Source organism: Leopardus geoffroyi, chromosome A3 (assembly GCF_018350155.1).
Source record: "Leopardus geoffroyi isolate Oge1 chromosome A3, O.geoffroyi_Oge1_pat1.0, whole genome shotgun sequence".
In the NCBI taxonomy this organism is placed as follows: Eukaryota; Metazoa; Chordata; class Mammalia; order Carnivora; family Felidae; genus Leopardus; species Leopardus geoffroyi.
Genome location: NC_059336.1, coordinates 44,339,645 through 44,357,216, shown reverse-complemented (window position 1 = coordinate 44,357,216; position 17,572 = coordinate 44,339,645). Strand labels below are relative to the sequence as shown.

The window sequence follows — 17,572 nt, the reverse complement described above, 5'->3', positions numbered from 1 at the left end:
AGAAACACATACGTTAGTAATCAGAAAATGTTACATAATCACAATTACAAAACAAGTTAAAATTTTAAAATGCAATGCAGAATTTGGTTCAGTTTAAAAATAATGAAATAGAGAAAAGAAAACAAATTCTAAGAAAACAAATTACCTACATGGAAAGTAGCGGTGGCAGAAATTGAAAAGTGTCTCCAAAATTACTTTTAAGATTTGCTACAGGCCAGTTAAAGGCCAGGCAGTACTATATAAATGTCCTTTCAAATTTTAAACTTAACAGACCATCCCCATGCTTCATAAAATTCTCTAGAACATAGAAGAACATGGAAATCATCAATTTGTTTTGTAAAGTTAGTGTAATGCTAGCACCAAAACCTGGCAAAGAAGTTATAGGTCAATGTCTGTCAAGAATACAAAAGCAGGGGCGCTGGGGTGGCTCAGTCAGTTAAGCATCTGACTCTTGATTTGATTTCTGCTCAGGTCATGATCTTGCAGTTATGAGATGGAGCCCTTCATTGGCCTCTGTGCTGACAGGGCAGAGCCTACTTGGGATTCTCTCTCTCCCTTTCTCTCTGCCCCTTCCCCATTCATGCACAAACACATCTCTTTCCCTCTCTCAAAATAAATAAATGTTAAAAAAAAAAAAAAGAATACAAAAACAAAAATTCTATAAAGAGTATAGAAAAATCAGATCCAATATCCTATTAAAAAATAAAAAAGAAAAATTGTCGTGGCTATCTGGGGTTTGCCTCAGGAGCAGCTTCATGTGGATATTTATTTACATCACATTATACTAAACGCTTCAATAAATGTTGATAAGGCATCTAACCACATACAACATCCATGGCTGATTTAAGAAAAAGAAACTTATTTGAAAATGAGAGAGATGAGGAAACATCCACAACATAATGAAAAGCAACTAACATAACCAAGAGCCAACAGTAAATACCCAACTACAGCATGAACCTAAAAATTCCCTCTACGGGGTGCCGAGGTGACTCAGTCATTTAAGCATCTGACCCTTGATTTCAGCTCCAGTCATGACATTCCCATTCCAAGAGAGACCCAGCACCCCCCGCCCCCGCCACACCGCCCCCTGCTATGTCAGGACAGCACAGAGCCTGCTTGGGATTCTCTCTCTCCCTCTCTCTCTCTCTGCCCCTCCCCTGCTTATATGCTCACTCGCTCTCAAAATAAGTAAGCATAAAAATAATTGCTAGTTTATAAATAAATAAATACATACATACATACATACATACATACATACATACATAAAATTCCCTCTAGGGGTGCCTAGCTGGCTCGGTTGGTGGAGCATGCAACTCTTGATCTTACAGTCATGAGTTCGAGCCCCATGATGGGTATAGAGATTATAAATAAATAAACTTAAAAAAAAATCCTTCCAAGTGCACCTGTTGTGATGAGCACCAGGTGATGTATGGAAGTGTGGAATCACTGTATTTTACACCTAAAACTAATAATGCTGTATGTTAACTAACTGGAATTAAAAACTTAACCAAAAAAGAAAAAATAAATAAATCTACTTTGTTGAGGGCTTTATCATAAAAAAACAAAATTAAATTAAAATTCCCTTTAACAGAAAAATATTGGAAAATATAAGGTATTATTTTGGTTATTAATTGTAATTAATAAACCAATGGTCATTAATAAACCAATTTGTGTTTATTAATACTTATGTAGTTTAAAACTTAAGAATGAAAAATAAAGAACAGAATTAATTACGAAGAGTAAATATTTTAAGAGAATATATAAAGAATGAAACAACAGCCACAATAAATAATAACAGAATAACTTTCACAAAGAAATGTAAGAAAGAGGGAAATAATTATGAATCTGGGCAGATTTGTTTTACAGTCTTGATCAAGTGAAGCACATTCTGAATGAAAATAATCAATGTTGTAAAATGCCATTTTTCCACAAATTATTTATAGATCTGTCAAAACCCAGAGGCATTTGAGCAAAATTCAACAGAGATTTTAAAGTTCACCTGGAAGGATAAATAAGTGATAATAGCAAATGATTTTTTTCCCCAAAACAAGAGGAGAGGAGTCTTGCCCTATCATTAATAAATATGGTAATGAACTACAACAAGTAATTAATGAGTAAATAGAACAAAATACACATCACAAAAACTCTTCTGGTACATAAGAGAACAAGCATGGAAGAAAGGTCAGATCACAAATGTCTGGGTAAAGGAAAGATTATTCAATAAACAATTTAACTATTAAATGTGTTCATCAGTTTAAGTGAAATCTTCATCTTAGTTCTGATACCTTCCAAATGAAATAGTTAATTTTTTTAAAACTAAACCATAATATGAGGAAAAAGACATAAAGGATTATGTGGAATAAATACAGTAAAACCTTGGATTGGGAGTAACTTGTTCTGCGAGTGTTCTGAAAGACGAGCCAACATTTCTAATAAATTTTAACTTGCTAAAGGAGCGATGTCTTGCAATACGAGTAGTACGTGATGCCGAATTGTCATATGATCACAACTGAGCCAATGGTTCTTGAAATTCGCTTTGATTTACAAGTGCTTTGAACTACAAGCATGTTTCCAGAAAAATTATGCTCACAAACCAAGGTTTTATGTATACACTTGAAATCCTGGATCAAAGAATAAAACAATGAAAAAAGACAAGAAAAAAAGAAATATAGTTTTAACTAGATAAAAATGAAAATCTTCTGTATGCCAAAAAAAAAAAAAACAACAAAACTTACATAGGATTAAAAATGTATTTATGGAATATATAAAGACTTTTACAAATCATTAAGAAAAATAGTTATCCCATTAGAAAAAAATGGAGAAGAGACACAAATAAGTTTTTCTCACAAGAAATAAAAAGTCAATAAACATTTTAAACATTCAGTTTCACCAGTATGAAGAAAACACAAAATAAAGCAGTAAGATACCATCTCTCTGCAAACTGAATTTAAAATATGTAAAATAATCATAATATTCCATCTGGCAGAGAACACTGAATTGAGTACTCTCAAACACTGCTGTTGGAATTTTTAATTTCTTCAAATTCCTGGAAAATTACATAGCAGGATGTTAGCCTTTACAATAGGCATGCACTTTGACACTGACATGGCACTTACTTCTAGGAAACCAGCTTAAAGGAATTGCCATCAATTATCAAGGACTTGAGTACAAGAACAATGATCACAGTGAGGATATAGAAAATACCTAAATATCCCAAATGGAGGTATGAAAAAGTAAACTGTAATATAACCACAGGATAAAATGTAATAGTTAAGGCCATGGGGTCTGGAATCAGACAGCCTGAATTCATATACTACTTAGCCACATAGAAATTTTGGGCAAGTTATTTACACACTGTCTTATTTTTCTTTGCATGTAAAGTGGAGATCATAATGGTACCCACTCCATTGGATATCGTGCAGATTAAAGGATTCAATACAGGGAAAAGCACTCAAACAGTGCCTCAAGCATGCAAAGTGTTCAATAAACGTCACTTGCTATAATACTAAGAAAATTTTTGTGATTTTTAATACTATGCTTATGCAGACAGTGAAAATAATATCTTAAGTTTGATGCTATAGAGAAATGTTTATGATAAGTTAAAGAGCAGAATCTACCAATTCTACACAATCTCTTCCAGGAAATGTAGGAAAGGGGAATAATGTTTCCTAATTCATTTCATGGGGCCAGCAAAACCAGACAAAGATAGTACAGTAAACCTATGACCAACACTCTGGGTGATCACATGTGTGAAAGTCCTCAATAAAACAGGACCAATTCAAATCCAGAAATATGAAAGAAAAAACACACCATGATCAAGTGGGGCTTCTCCAGGGTATATACATTTTTTGAATCTGTAGTCAAAAAATCAATCCATGTAATTCACCATATTAACTGTCTAAAGAATAAAAAACATAGCATCATATCACCTGATGCAGAAAAGCACCTGATAAACTTCAATACCCATCTCTGATAAGAATTCTCAACAAACTGTAACTAGAAGGGAACTTCCTTAACTTGACAAAGAACATGAAAGCCCTACAGTAAACATCATACTTAAAGGACTGAAGGCTTTCCCCTTAAGATCAGGGACAAGGCAAGGATGTCCACTCAAACTCAACATTGTACTGAAAGTCTCAGCCAGTATGATAAAGTGAGAAAAAGAAATAAAAAATTAAAAAAAAAACCCACTCTGGGATCTGAACGTTTACAGCAGCTCTATTCATAACCACCAAAACTAAAAACAACCCAAATATCAACAGGTAAATGGATAAATAAGCTGTTGTACATCTGGTTTAATGGAACACTACTCAGCCATGAAAAGGAATGGACCTACCTACACATGCAACCGTGTAGATGAATCTGAGAGACATTCTGCTGAGTGAAAGAAGTCAGTGTCAAAATATTTCATCCTGTAGGATTCCATTTGTTTGACATTCTCAAAAAGACAAAACCAATGGTAACAGAGGTCAAACAATAGGGATGAAGAAGGGTATAACTGCAAAGGGTTGGTTTGACAAAGTTTTGGGGGACTGATATTTTTGTTCTGCATCATGGCGATTTGAATGTGTATTAATTTTTTAATTCAAAAGCGGTATCCAAGATATTATATATAGTATCCAATCAATTTTGTAATATATGAGGGAGGAAATATACCACAATGTTGGAAAATACTGGAATTGACCTGTCTTCATGTCCAGATTTATCGAAAGTAGGTGCAATAGGTTTTCTTTTTGCACTTAACCCAGCAAACATTTGTGACTTCAAATAACCACATTATGAAATCCTGCTAAGAAGGTGATTATCATCGGGTTTTCAAAGCCTAGGGTGTTAAGGTCCTAGGAAACTTTGCTTTGTTTGGAAGTGGTGTTCAGATCACAGACTAGAATTGTAACACCAGGTATGAAAAAAGTTGAAATCTTGTAAACTCAAAAACCCCAACAGGAAAAAATTCATGGTTACTCATTTTTGAAACAACTAATCATTGCCATGGTTATATGAGGTGACTCCCCAGGTGGAAAGTAAACCAGCGATGTTAACTCTCTCCTGAAGCAAGTTAAGACTGTCCTAAGAGCCAGTATTTCCAAAAAAAAAAAAAAAATCCCCCCCAAAATATTTTGCTACAAGAAGTAGCCGCCCCCTCCCCCGACATTCCCTAATTTTCCCCATTTAGTGACTACACTAAATGCCAAATAATTCCCAACAAGATTCTAGCACTTCAGGAACATTTCAGATTTTGAAATAATTTCACTGAGTCCATCTACATTAAATCCATTTCTAGCCTTAATTTTCTGCTTTTTCCTTAAGTATTTACTAAGCAAAGAGTCAGAAAACCAGGCTCCTCCCCCAGCAGTAATTCTCAGATGTTAAGAGACAATAGCCCCCAAGATCTCTATCTCTAATATCCTAAGAAACAGATACTGGTGAAAATCTCATTGCAGAAAGCTTAGCCAAACTGCCTGAATGAACAAGCAACTTGAAAAAACTTTCCACAGAGAATTCATCCAGCAATGCTGTGCAAATGACAGGAAACATCATCCACCAGAGAAACTGGTCACCAGCCACATGCAGCCTTCACCCAGCACTTAGATATGGCTGCCATCCCTGATTAGGAGTGAACCTGACGACTGAGAAAGGTCTCCATGCCCCCAGTATAGAGAATGTTGACGGACTTCACACTCCTCTCCCCACCCCCGCGTCACAAGCAGCTTTTGGTGCAGAGCGACACTGCTGGTGGTGGAATTTCCTTTAATTCTAGAAGCTACAATTTTTTTACCTTTATTTTTGGAGTAGGTGACAGAAGTTACTTACTTTGACTGTTGTTTCTGAATAAAAAGATACATAGGCCGTGTGTGGTTAGGACAGGGCAACACAAGTTATCCTCATGATGGTGGATCTGTGCAATATTCTGATTGTGGTGGTTACAGCAACCAACACAAGTGAGAAAGCTGTATAAAACATACACACACCTCTAACACACACTACACACACACAATACTATACACACATGAACAAATACTACACGCACATACATGCACATACACCTACAGGCACACACATGCTGAATTCACTACATACACTACACATACATACGTGTACACACGACACACACATACTGCACACATATGCTCTACACATACATATACACATACAAACACTACATACACTTAAACAGATACACATATACACATGCACGCACATGAGCACAAATGAAGCTCGGGAATCTGAATAAGGTTGGTGGCTTGTTATCAATGGTACTTCTCTGGTTATGGTATTATACTAGAGTTTTGCAAAATGTTACCATTGAAGGAAACTGGGGGAAATGTACTAGGGATCTCTCTGCATTATTCCTTACAACTGCATATGAATCCACAACTATCTCAATAAAAATCTCAGTTAAAGGAAAGGAGATGATGAAGACTATGCCTTCTTTCCCCCTACCCTGAGCATAAGCCCCATCAGGGGGCAACAACTCTTAACAGTTTCATGTATATGAGAGCTAAAGAGAGAAAGGAGAAAGGCAGGAAGGGAGGGAAGGAGGGCAGGAGGAAGGGAGCCTGAAATAAACTGCATTGCATCAAAATAAATTGTTCAGTTCCGTCATACTTATAACTGCCTCAGGACAACTCACTGAGTCTAGGAGAATGTTTCTGCTGAACAACACCCCCTAGCCCCCACTTCCTCTCCCACTGGATTCCTACTGGTTCTCCCTCCAGACAGGACATGGGGCAACCCCTCTCTGAGAAACCCAACCACCCCCTGATAAAGATCCAGAACTGGAGACATGGAGCACTGCCCGGTGACATGGCCCAGTTGGATCACCTTACAGAGAAACAGTCAACAGACCCTCCTCTTTGCAGTTTCCAATCATCATTTCAGTGGCCTCTCTTAAATGAGTACACACAAAGGATCACTTAACTTTTAAAGAAAGCACATAATATGAAAAACAAAATGGAAAGACAACAGCAACCTGGAAAAAACCAAGTCCACATACAGAAAAGGAAATTCCAAAGACTACTTACTATTCACACACTTTAGGATATAAGCAATGATGCTGTATTGATGAAGCAGAACAGGATGTTACTAAAAATAACTCTCAGAGGAGGGAGAAAAAGAGCTCTTGGAACTAAAAATACGACAGCAGAAATGAAATCCTCAGTAGAACTAGAAGATGTGGTTCAGCAACCTATAGAAATTAGAGCAGGAGGATGAGGGAAAAATGGGGAGAGAAGAGATCAGAAAATCAGAATATCAATCTTGGAAGTCAAACACCCCAGTAACAGACAATCCAGAGAGGGGAGAGAGCTTGGGTTGGAGGAATGCACACAAGTTCCCAGATCTGAAGGACATGAGCCTCCAGATGAAAAGAACCAGGTGAGTTCCCAGTACAATACATGAAAACAGAACCACCCCAGCCATTTAACTGATATGCCTGAACATTAGGAACAAAGAGCACCCATGCTTTTGGGGGAGACAGGAGGAAACAGGTAACATACAAAAGAACTAGAACAGCATCAGACTTCTCAGGGGTAACCCTTAAGAGCAATGCCTTCAAAACTGGGGAAACTGAGTTCCAACATAAATTCCCCCTCCAGCCAAACTATCTTCAAAGTGTGAGACTCGAATTAATGTATTTTCAAACCTATATTCAAATCTACGATGTCTCAAACCTTTGTTTTCTTGTTTCCACACCCTGTCTTAGGAGGCGCCTGGAGTGTGTGATCCCCAGAAACGTGTACCACAGATGAAGGGATAAACCAAGCAGGGCAGGAAATGCATACAGGTTCCTTGCAACACAGGGAGAGCTGTGGGTTGGGGGGGGAAGTCATGGGCAGTATGAAGCTATAGGCAGATCTCAAGATGACAGCTGGGCAGCAGATTTAACAAGCAACCTATCCAGACTAGAACAAGCTGGAACAATCTGAGAAGGACTTCTGAAAAAAGAGAACTGGATAGAATATCTAGTGGCAGTGTACATAGGCAAAGAAGGTGACGGCAACCGGAGGGAAGTTTGGGCTTCAATTAGTGGTGAAGGCTTAGAAAACTAAGCAAATATTCATTCACATTTAGGACAGAAAAATTAAGCCCAGCATGCTTCATAGCTCGGGTACAAAGAGCACTGACATGGCTGTGATAAATACTGACCACTGATCTATCCAATGGTGTCTAGTCTTAGCTGCACACTAGAGCCATCTGCTTCCCTTAAAAAAAAAATCCCAATACCCAAGCTATATCCAGGAACATTATGTCAGAATCTCTGCAGGGAGGTGGGGGGAGGGATAGACCCAGACATAAGTAAAGTTTAAAGTTCCCTCGTGATTACAAGGTGCAGAGAAGACGGAAACCCAGGAGCCAAGCAAAGATACAATTTTCACCCTCATGCATACTATTTCCCAGGTACTTATCTGTAGCAACTGCTTATGATCTTGACTTTTGACAATCAGCTATATTCCACCCAGATGTCCTACCAGTAATCAAAGTCAAAATGTCCAAAAGTGAATGTTCCTTCTTAAAGATGGTGCTATTGACTCAGCAACGTTAACCTTCAGCACTCCCTTTCTCCTGGTCACCCATGCTTCCCATCACCCACTTTGTTCTTACATCAAAACCCTACCCAAGAAATGTGCTTGTTACTCCTGTTCCCTGTGGGTTCAGAGCGCACTGTTTGTCACTCAAGTGAAAATGACTTTTGCTGAGGTCAAACAATGCAGAAGCAGAGAGGGAGTCATGAAGAGAAAAACACAAAGTTGCAAATGTGAAATTCCTCTGAACTAGGTCAACAGAGAAGCAGACTTTAATTGTTCTCGTTCTCCTAGAAATGAAGAGTGATGGACAAGGAATAATGGCTAGATTTCATGATTTAGATAAGCAATTTGTATTGGTTTGAATACCTCCAGAAATATCAAAGGCCTATTCCCCGTACCTTCCAATGTTTGAAGTCTAGAGTTCAAAGGGTCATGACTGCTCCTCGATCACAGAGGTGTCCAGGAAAAGTTGAGTTTGTTTGTTTGGTTTTTTTTAATGTTTATTTTTGGAGAGAGAGAGAGAGAGAGAGCGAGCATGTGAGCAAGGGAGGGAAAGAGAGAGAAGAGAGAATCCCAAGCAGGCTCTGTGCAGAGCCCAAAGTGGGACTCAAACCCACAAACTGTGAGATCATGACCTGAGCCTAAATCAAGAGGTGGATGCTTAACCACCTGAGCCCACCCAGTTCCCCTTGGGAAAGCTGAGCTTCTATCCAAGCGTCAAATGTCTATGCACTGCCATTCAAATTCACAATTCCCCATATATACATCTCATTGAAAGTTAGGCAAGGTTGGGGAACCAGGGGTGCTGTCGATTAAGCATCTGACTTCAGCTCAGGTCATGATCTCACGGTTTATGGGTTCAAGTCCTGTGTCAGGCTCTGTGTTGACAGCTCAGAGCCTGGAGCCTGCTTCAGATTCTGTGTCTCCCTCTCTCTCTGTTCCTCCCCCCCCCCCACTGTGCTCTCTCTGTCTCTCAAAAATAAACAAACAGTAAAAAAAAAAAAAAAAAATTTATTAGCCAAGGTTTCATTTGGGGTCTGTGCCTAAAACCTTATCACCCTGCAGTTCCCCACCATGTTTGGGGACCCAATTTATACCCTCATCTGCAGTAAATGAGAGAAGCTATCTCTCCTGCACCTGTGTTAATACTTGACATTATCCTGCATTTTCATTTTTGCCAACCTGATATTTAAAAATGTATTTCATCATTTTTAAAATGAGATTTCCCTGATTATTATTGAGGTTGAGGATTTTTACTGGTATCTACTGGTCATTTGCAACTGCTTTGTCAACTGCCTGTCAGTATCTTTTACCCAATTTTTATACATTTGTTTTTTGTTCCCCATTCATTACCAACCTAATTCCTTCGATTTTCCGGGTTCCAGCTTCTCCTTACTACCAACACCTCCTCACGCCATGCTGTCTCTCTCATTCGCCTCTCCTATAATTCTTGAAAATTAGCTGTTCGACGCCTCTCTTCCCACTAAAGTCTAAGCCACCATGAGGACAATATTCTGGGTATCCATCTTGACACTGCTGTCACCCCAACAACTAGTAAAAAGCCTGCCAAATATTAACTGGATGAATGAATGGAGGTCCTTGGGTCTTATACCAGCAGGGTCCAGGCAGAAATTCATTCAAGAGGTGCCACTGAAGACTGTTTCACAACGGACCACTTACAAAGGTGGGAGTGGGAAAACTGGTAAGGGAGGTGAAGCCCCCAGGGATGAGAATGAGGACAGGACTGGTGCACCTGTAGCCACAGGAGAGAGTCTGGAAGATATCTTCCATGTCTTAGAACTCACAACTCCGTGATTAAAACTGCTTGGATGGCAACCACCACGTTTCACTAGAGACAACCTTCTTCCACTGTATCCCTTAATACGTCAAATTCTCAAACCCTACAGGATAAAACCATGTTTCAAACTGTTGCAAAGACAAACAAAAGTCATTGCCAAACAAGCCCTCCAGAAACTGAGGGCAGGAAAAGAGCAGAAAAACTTGAATTACCTTCTGGAAGTACCACTCATTTGCTATGTGACTTCAAGGACATCTTATGAACTTTCTGTACCTCAGTCTCCCCAATACAAGAGTCACTGTACCATTATTCCCTCCAAAAACATATATTTAGCTCAAGGAAAAGTAAGCTCCTTGAGGAAAAAGACAGTTGCCAAAATCCTGTCCTATCAGCCAACTTCCACCAAGCCCTGGAATTCTCAGCAAATGGCTGGTTTTGCAATTCTTTTGGCTTTGCCAACCCTCCAGGGTATTAAAAAAAAATCTTCCCACAAGGATTCAAGGCTTGCAAGTAAAGGAAATCTTTGAGAAAAATCTGGGTTGATGAGCAGCTAAGAAAAGCCAGGAGAGACACATCTATATATGTTTAGGCAGAAAATAGAAAAGGTTGAAAAGCGATGTGTTTCTAAAATACTGCTTCTATGAAAGCAACCTTCTGTTACTCCTTTACTCTCCCCAGTCGACTGAAAAAGGCAGTGTGATTCCCATTTTCTATTCGTGTCCTCCTCAGCTGGAGCTAGGCAATGCAGGGGCATGCAGCTTGGATACAAGTGGGCTTGGGATCAAATCCTGCCACTCAATGAAGTGACACAAAGCAAGGCACTCACCTTGTGTGGCTCCGTGTTAGCCCATGAAAAATGGGTAACAACACTGACTTTGATGGATGGGGGAGGGGGGGAAGAATTCTAAATCGTGAGATTAAAACGCATGCCAGTAACTAAGCTCCTGACATGCAGTCGCTAGTTTTTATCACAGGTACTGTAGTTCAGAAATCAAAACAGCTTCTTTACTTAACAAGTGTCTTTTGAGCATCTACTAAGGGCAGTTGATGCAGATGACAAAGGTGAGCAAAGGTCAGAGGGTCCCTGACCTCCTGGAGCTTATTAGAATGTGGTGAAGAGGACAGGTTACTCAAATCACAACCAAACAAATACATAATTGCCAACTGTGATAAATGCTATGAAGAGAAAATAGCTCAAGGAGCAAAATGGGAGGACCTAGTCTGGTTGGGTAGATCTTAGGCCTGGAAGTGAAAGATGAACGAGCTGTGATTGGTAAATGTGGAACTGGCATGTGTGACAGGTCTGGGGCCAGAAGAAATGTCACCCTTTTGAGGAGCATTAGAAAGACCAGTGTAGTGAAGCATGGAAGGGAGGGCAGGAAGGGAGGATATCCAGGCAGAAGAATCCAGCAAGGCATCCCCGTAAACCACACGAGAGATCGAGAGGTCGTGGCCATTGTCCTCTGAGGAAGGGGAGGTCGCAAAGCTAAAGATAGGCTCTCAGCTTGGCAACTGAAATGTGCAGTTCAAGTACCCACACAGCCCTCTTTTCAGATACCACCTATGGACCCCACACCTAACTTAAGACGGGTTGCCATGTTTTCATGATTGGAAGGTATTTCAAATATGTGTATATTTATCATTCACCATTTACCTCCTTGGGAAATGTCTCTGTCTCTAAGTTATTATCCCTTGGATCCCTGGTTTTCCAAAGATAGCCACAATATACATGCCCACCTGCTCTCCTTACAATATAACCTGACACTCCTCCACTGAGTAAGTGGTGACATCTATGTCCCCCCTTTTTGAACTTAGGATGACAACTGCCAATGCCTTGGCCAAAAGAAAACAGTGGAAGTCATGCCACATGACTTCTGAGGCTAAGACATAAATGCTGTGTACGTCCACTTTATCCTCTTGGAATCCAGCTGCTGTGTTCTGAGGAAGTTCAAACTAAGGCACACGGAGAAGCCATACAGAGAGGCCATACATAGGTGTTCTGGGTAAATGCCCAGCTGAGAGTCCAGCCAACAGCTGGCCTCAACCCCAGACATGGGAGTGATGTTGCCTCCAGATGACTGCAGACCCAGCTGTCAAGTCACCCAGCCTTTCAATCTTTCCAGCTGAGCCCCAGACGTGGAGCAGAGATAAGCCATCCCAGAACACCCTGTTCAAACTCCTGACCCAAAGTATCCATGAGCAAAAACATAAAGCAGTAGTTCTACACCACTACGTTTTGAGGAGATCCATTATTAGAAACAGTAACTGGGCCAGAATATATATGTAAACTTTGAGCTATATATATTACATATTTTCTTTCTTATTCATTACTCACCTACCTAGGAACTTTCTAGAGGGGATGTCTATCATCACTCCTAAGCTAGAACCTCTGGGCTTTATTCGTACCACTTCTGGAAAAAGATGACTAGGTTCCTCACTTCAGAGAAAAACTAAACATTTTCAGACCACTCAAAGCATACAAAAGTAATCCATTCTCACTGCAGAAACAAGAAACAGAAAAGAAAACCCTCATTTAGCCAATCTGACACCTTACTTCAATTGGCTTTGAAAACAGATCAAAAATGTGATCTTTAAGATACAAAACAGATGAACATAAGGGAATGGAGGCAAAAATAATATAAAAACAGGGAGGGAGACAAAACAGAAGAGACTCTTAAATATGGAGAACAAATAGAGGGTTACCGGAGGGGTTGTGGTGGGAGGCGGGAGAGGGGATGGGCTAAATAGGTAAGGGGCATTAAGGAATCTACTCCTGAAATCATTGTTGCGCTATAAGCTAACTAACTTGGACGTAAATTAAATAAATAAATTATTTTTTTAATTAAAAAAAAAAAAACGTGATCTTTATCAGCAACCATAGAGCCCTAGCTAGGACTGAAGAGCCCTTGTTTCCCTTCCTGAAGAGGAAGCCCTTGCTTCCTCTACCGCTGAAAGCTCAAGCGTCTGTGAAGATGGTGTGCAGCTACTGAATGAGGCAATGCACATAAAGCGTACTGAGCTCAGTGCTTGGCACGTACAAGCCCATCCACCAGTTGTTACTCCTGCTCTGGTTATTGTGAGGATTCACATTTTTCTTGATTCCAGCAGTAACCCTTCCCCGACTTGTATTTAATAATGCTTGCGTCCCATCTCAGCAGAAAGGAGTCAATACTGGAGTTTGTCAGAGTAGATGTCAGGAAAAGGAGCTCAGGTTCCACACCATCAGAAGTGTTACACAACACTATATAACACAACTGCCACACATCCCTATTTTGGTTTGGTAAAAGAACAGTCCTTTTTATAACAAAAGAAAAATCGATATGTGTTAAGAAAACAGGCTTCTGAGAAGTTACATTTTAATCACGGTGTGGTTTTCAAGGTGAATTAAAAACTATATTCTCCTTGGATCATTAGGAAGGTACCCCCCATGTGATTATATAAATATTACAAAGCTGCACCCAGATGGTGGCATGAATACCAGGAAACAGAGGTGGGATCAAAGAGTCAGGCCACCTTGGGTTGGGTCCTCCCTCTACTCCTCAATTGCTGTGTGACCTTAAGTGAATCACTCAGCCTCTTGCAGACACAGGGTCTTTGAAACAAGGCCAAACTCCAAACTTTTTATCCATACTGAAAAGACACTTAAGTAGAGTTAGCACCCAAGTTTCCAGGGTAAAAAGTCACTATTCTAAAGCTTAAGTATGCCAAAGGACAACCCCCTCAAGCTAAATAACCACTTGCAGATTCACACACATTAATATCTTAAATATGATGTAAAACACACAAACACACACACACACACACACACACACACACACACACAAAACACCTGGGCCTGGCTGTGAATCAGCAAGGTATCACGTAATGAAATCATGAGTATCTACTTGAAGAAAAGGTGATTCGAGACAGAATTACAACTGGCGTGCCATTTGGGGGCTGGATGGCATCCCCCTTCACACTGCTGGATTTTCACGGTGATCTTCAGTTGCTGAGGTGGGGGTCTTCTGAAAGCTTGCATTTATGGAAGGAGAGAGAAACAGAGAGAGAATATGGGAGGACAGAGAACAAGGGAAGAGACCAGGGAAAGGGCTGTGCTATGGAACAAAGTCGGAGTTGGTGGCACCTGAAAAGAAATGTCACTGCTAGGGAAACCATTTCAAAATGACACTCTAGTCACCAGGTTTCTAGTTTGCAGAGTGTCTTCCACCCCCTTCCTCCTGAACACCCCGGCTTTCCCAGAGCCCCAGGCGGCCCCCAGCTATGGATGGACTTAACTGTATGGACCACATTGGCCATCCAGAAAAATGCCCCTTACATCCTGGAAGTGATGGGCACTCTAGAACTCCCAGAGCCCCAGCATGCAGGAAACATGGCCGGCATGTAATTGACTTAGAAGAGCCCTTACCAAAGGTGGCATCAAGTACAGACTGGCTTTGCACTCACAAAAATCAGCAAGATTAAAAGGGGGTTAATGAAAACCCTCTTCGAGAGAATCAGTCACTGCTTTTGGCAGGTCCGACACTGCCCTTTAAGAGAAGTCCAGCTTCCCTCCCTGGCACACTCCCCTTCACCAGATAATCTGGGATTCAAGAGAAAAGGAGAGAGCTCTGGAGTCCCGACGGCTCCACTGAAGACCGGGACCGACTCCCTCATATTACCATATAAGATGAAGTCTGTCAAGAGGTCTGCTAAGACTTGAACCAAGAGGGACCACCTGCTTTCCCCACGAAGCACGAGACCAGCCAATCTGGGGGACATCCCCTTTTTAACCGATGCCACCCTTCACCATCACTATCAAAGTGCTTTTGTGCTGCACTTCATAACGCCTTGTATTAGAGCTACATCTTTCTTAACACCAAGGCACATACTTGTAACGGCTTTTTCTTTTTCTCACAACCATTTTTACGGCTGTTTTCCCACGAACCATGCCACTTGAACTGCTGGGATATAAAACCGTTTTTACAACATTCTTTTTCTTCCAAGTCTTTCCCTCTGTTATTTAGACAGCTGCCCCCCAGGGTCCAAACTGTTTTCAGTGGACAACTGTTCTGAGCACATTTCTCCACAAGGTCTATTTCAGCTCAAGAAAGGCCAAGGACAAATAAGACAAAAGTTGTGGGGAAAGGGCAGACCCACTGCAGGGCACCATGAGAGCAGAATGCAGCGTGACGGGGCAGCACAATCTAAATCATTTCTTCCAGAGCTGCAAGTGCCCAGAAGGGATCAGTCTTCCCAGTGAGTGGTCAGTGAAAGAGAACAAGTCCATTCCTAAACCCTAGCCAGGCGGCCAACACTTTTCCTCCCCGGAGTTCCCGGCACCTGTTCTAGAAAAGCGGGTACGGAGCTTTCTGCCTGGTCCAGACCGCCTGTTCCGTATGGGGAACACTGGGAAATTATGTGTTTCACCAGTCAACCAGCCCCCTTCGTGCCCTCAACAAGCCGAAGGTGTACAGGTGGTTACCTGCACAGGTACCAAATCGTACCGGGACAACTTCATTGCTGGCCTTGGGGGACTTCTTTAGGGGAACAGCCCCCACCCCCTCCGCCACCAGTCCCTCCTGCCGGTGGGTAAGAAGGACAGAGAGCCAAGAGGCACAGGTAAGGGTCCCCAGGGCCAGCCAGGCGCCCCCGCGTGCCGGCCGCGACTCCACTGCGCGGTCCTGGCCTCCAGGGCCCCCTCCTCCCGAGCCCCTCCGAGGGGCAGGGGGAGTCCTCGTGCCCGGCACCCCTTCCTGCCGGCCAGCCTGCTCGCCCCGCGCCCGGCCCTGGAGCCCCGAGCTGCCAGAGCCGCAGCGCCCACTCGGGGCGAACCGCGAGCACTCACCATTATGCTCTTGCATGCTCGACAGCGACCAGAGCAGCAGCGCCACCAAGGCCAGGAAGCAGAGCTGGCTCAGCAGAAGGTCCCTCCGGCGGCTCCGGCGACGCTCGCGGTCCTCGTCGTCGGGCGACGGCATCCTCGGGCGGCAAGGCAGCGGCCCCGGCGGGGGCCCCGGCTGGCGGCGGCCGCTCCTGTCGCGGGCGGCCGCGGCGGGGACGGCGGCGGGAGGCACCCCTGCGCGCTGCAGCCGCGCGTCCTCGCTGCGCTCCCGCCTGGCCGCCGCCGCCGCCTCCTCTTCCTCTTCCCTGCCGCTGCCGGGCTCGTCGTCTTCGTCCTCGTCGTCGCTGTCGCTCAGTCCCTCCTCGCCCTCCTCCTCCTCCTCCTCGCCGCTGGCCCGCGCCGCCGCCTCCCGGCGCTCGGGGTCCCTCTCCTCCTCGCGCGCCATGGCTCCCACGCTCGGCGTCCGCGCTCGGCCTCGGGCGGCGGCGCGGCGGGGGCGGCGGGGGCGGCCGGGAGGCGGGGGCGGCGGCGGCCGAGGAGGAGGAGCGGGGAAGGACCGGCGGGAGGAGGGCCCGCCGCTGGCCAACTCCGCGGGCTGGCGAGGCCACCCGGGCTGGCTCCGGCCTCGCCGGCTGCGGGAGCGCGTCGCGGGACCGCCCGCTCCCTCACTCCATGGTCCGCGCGCGGGGAGCGGGGAGCCGGGGCCGAGCGGGGTCGGAGTGCGCCGGGAGCACGGGCGGCGCAGCTCCCGCAGCCTGCGGCGGCGCGGCGGCTCAGGCTCGGAAGCGGGCGGGGGGCAGTGCCGGGGACGCAGCCCGCGCTGGCCGGCGCGGCGGAGAGGGGGCGCGTGGGGAGGAGACTGAGCTGGGGAGGGAGCCCCGTGCGCGATCCTTCGGCCGTGCGGTGCCAGGGGGAGGAAGGGGGCGGCGCAGAAGGCCCCCTCGTGGGGAGCACGCCGCCGGGAGGCGGGTCTCCGGGCAGAAGGAATCGCCCGAAACTTCGGAGAAACAGAGGGGGTCTCTTCAGCCCCCTCCCCACTGTCTGCCCGGAGCGGAGACGCCGCGAGTGCGCTCAAGCTGCGCGCGCCCAGCCGCTAGCCGCGCCTCCTCCCGCGGGCCTCCTGGGTTTCCCTCCGCCCCCTTGTGGGGATCCCCCGCGCGCCAGCCTCTGGACCTGGAACCGGACTCTCTGTAGGCACTTGGCTCACGATGGTGTCCCGGCTCCCCGCGCTGGCTCGGCTCACACTTCACTCCCAATCGCGCTGGATCCAACCCAATGCTGTTGCTGAAGGGAGGGGGGGAGGGGGAGGGGCGGCTGGCACTGTCCCTGAGTGAGGCAGATCCCTAGCCAACCTCGGGAGGAAGACCCTGGCCTTCCGCAGGGAGCATCAGCCTGCCCCTACCCCCCATGAGGAGGAAGCCCTAGTTC

The 17,572-nt window shown here is 44.2% G+C and overlaps 1 protein-coding gene across 2 annotated transcripts in view; it reads right to left on the bottom strand.

Moving 5' to 3' along the window:
* The window catches only part of SLC24A3 (solute carrier family 24 member 3), a 490,476-nt gene extending 473,245 nt beyond the window's left edge, over positions 1–17,231 (bottom strand). Inside the window, exon 1 of one of the 2 annotated variants that reach the window (XM_045445435.1) lies at positions 16,148–17,231. In XM_045445435.1, coding sequence (XP_045301391.1) covers positions 16,148–16,589 — 442 coding nt within the window. In that variant the 5' untranslated portion in view covers positions 16,590–17,231. The remainder of the gene's footprint in view (positions 1–16,147) is intronic. The other variant, XM_045445436.1, reaches the window with a different exon arrangement.
* Positions 17,232–17,572: the final 341 nt, after the last annotated feature.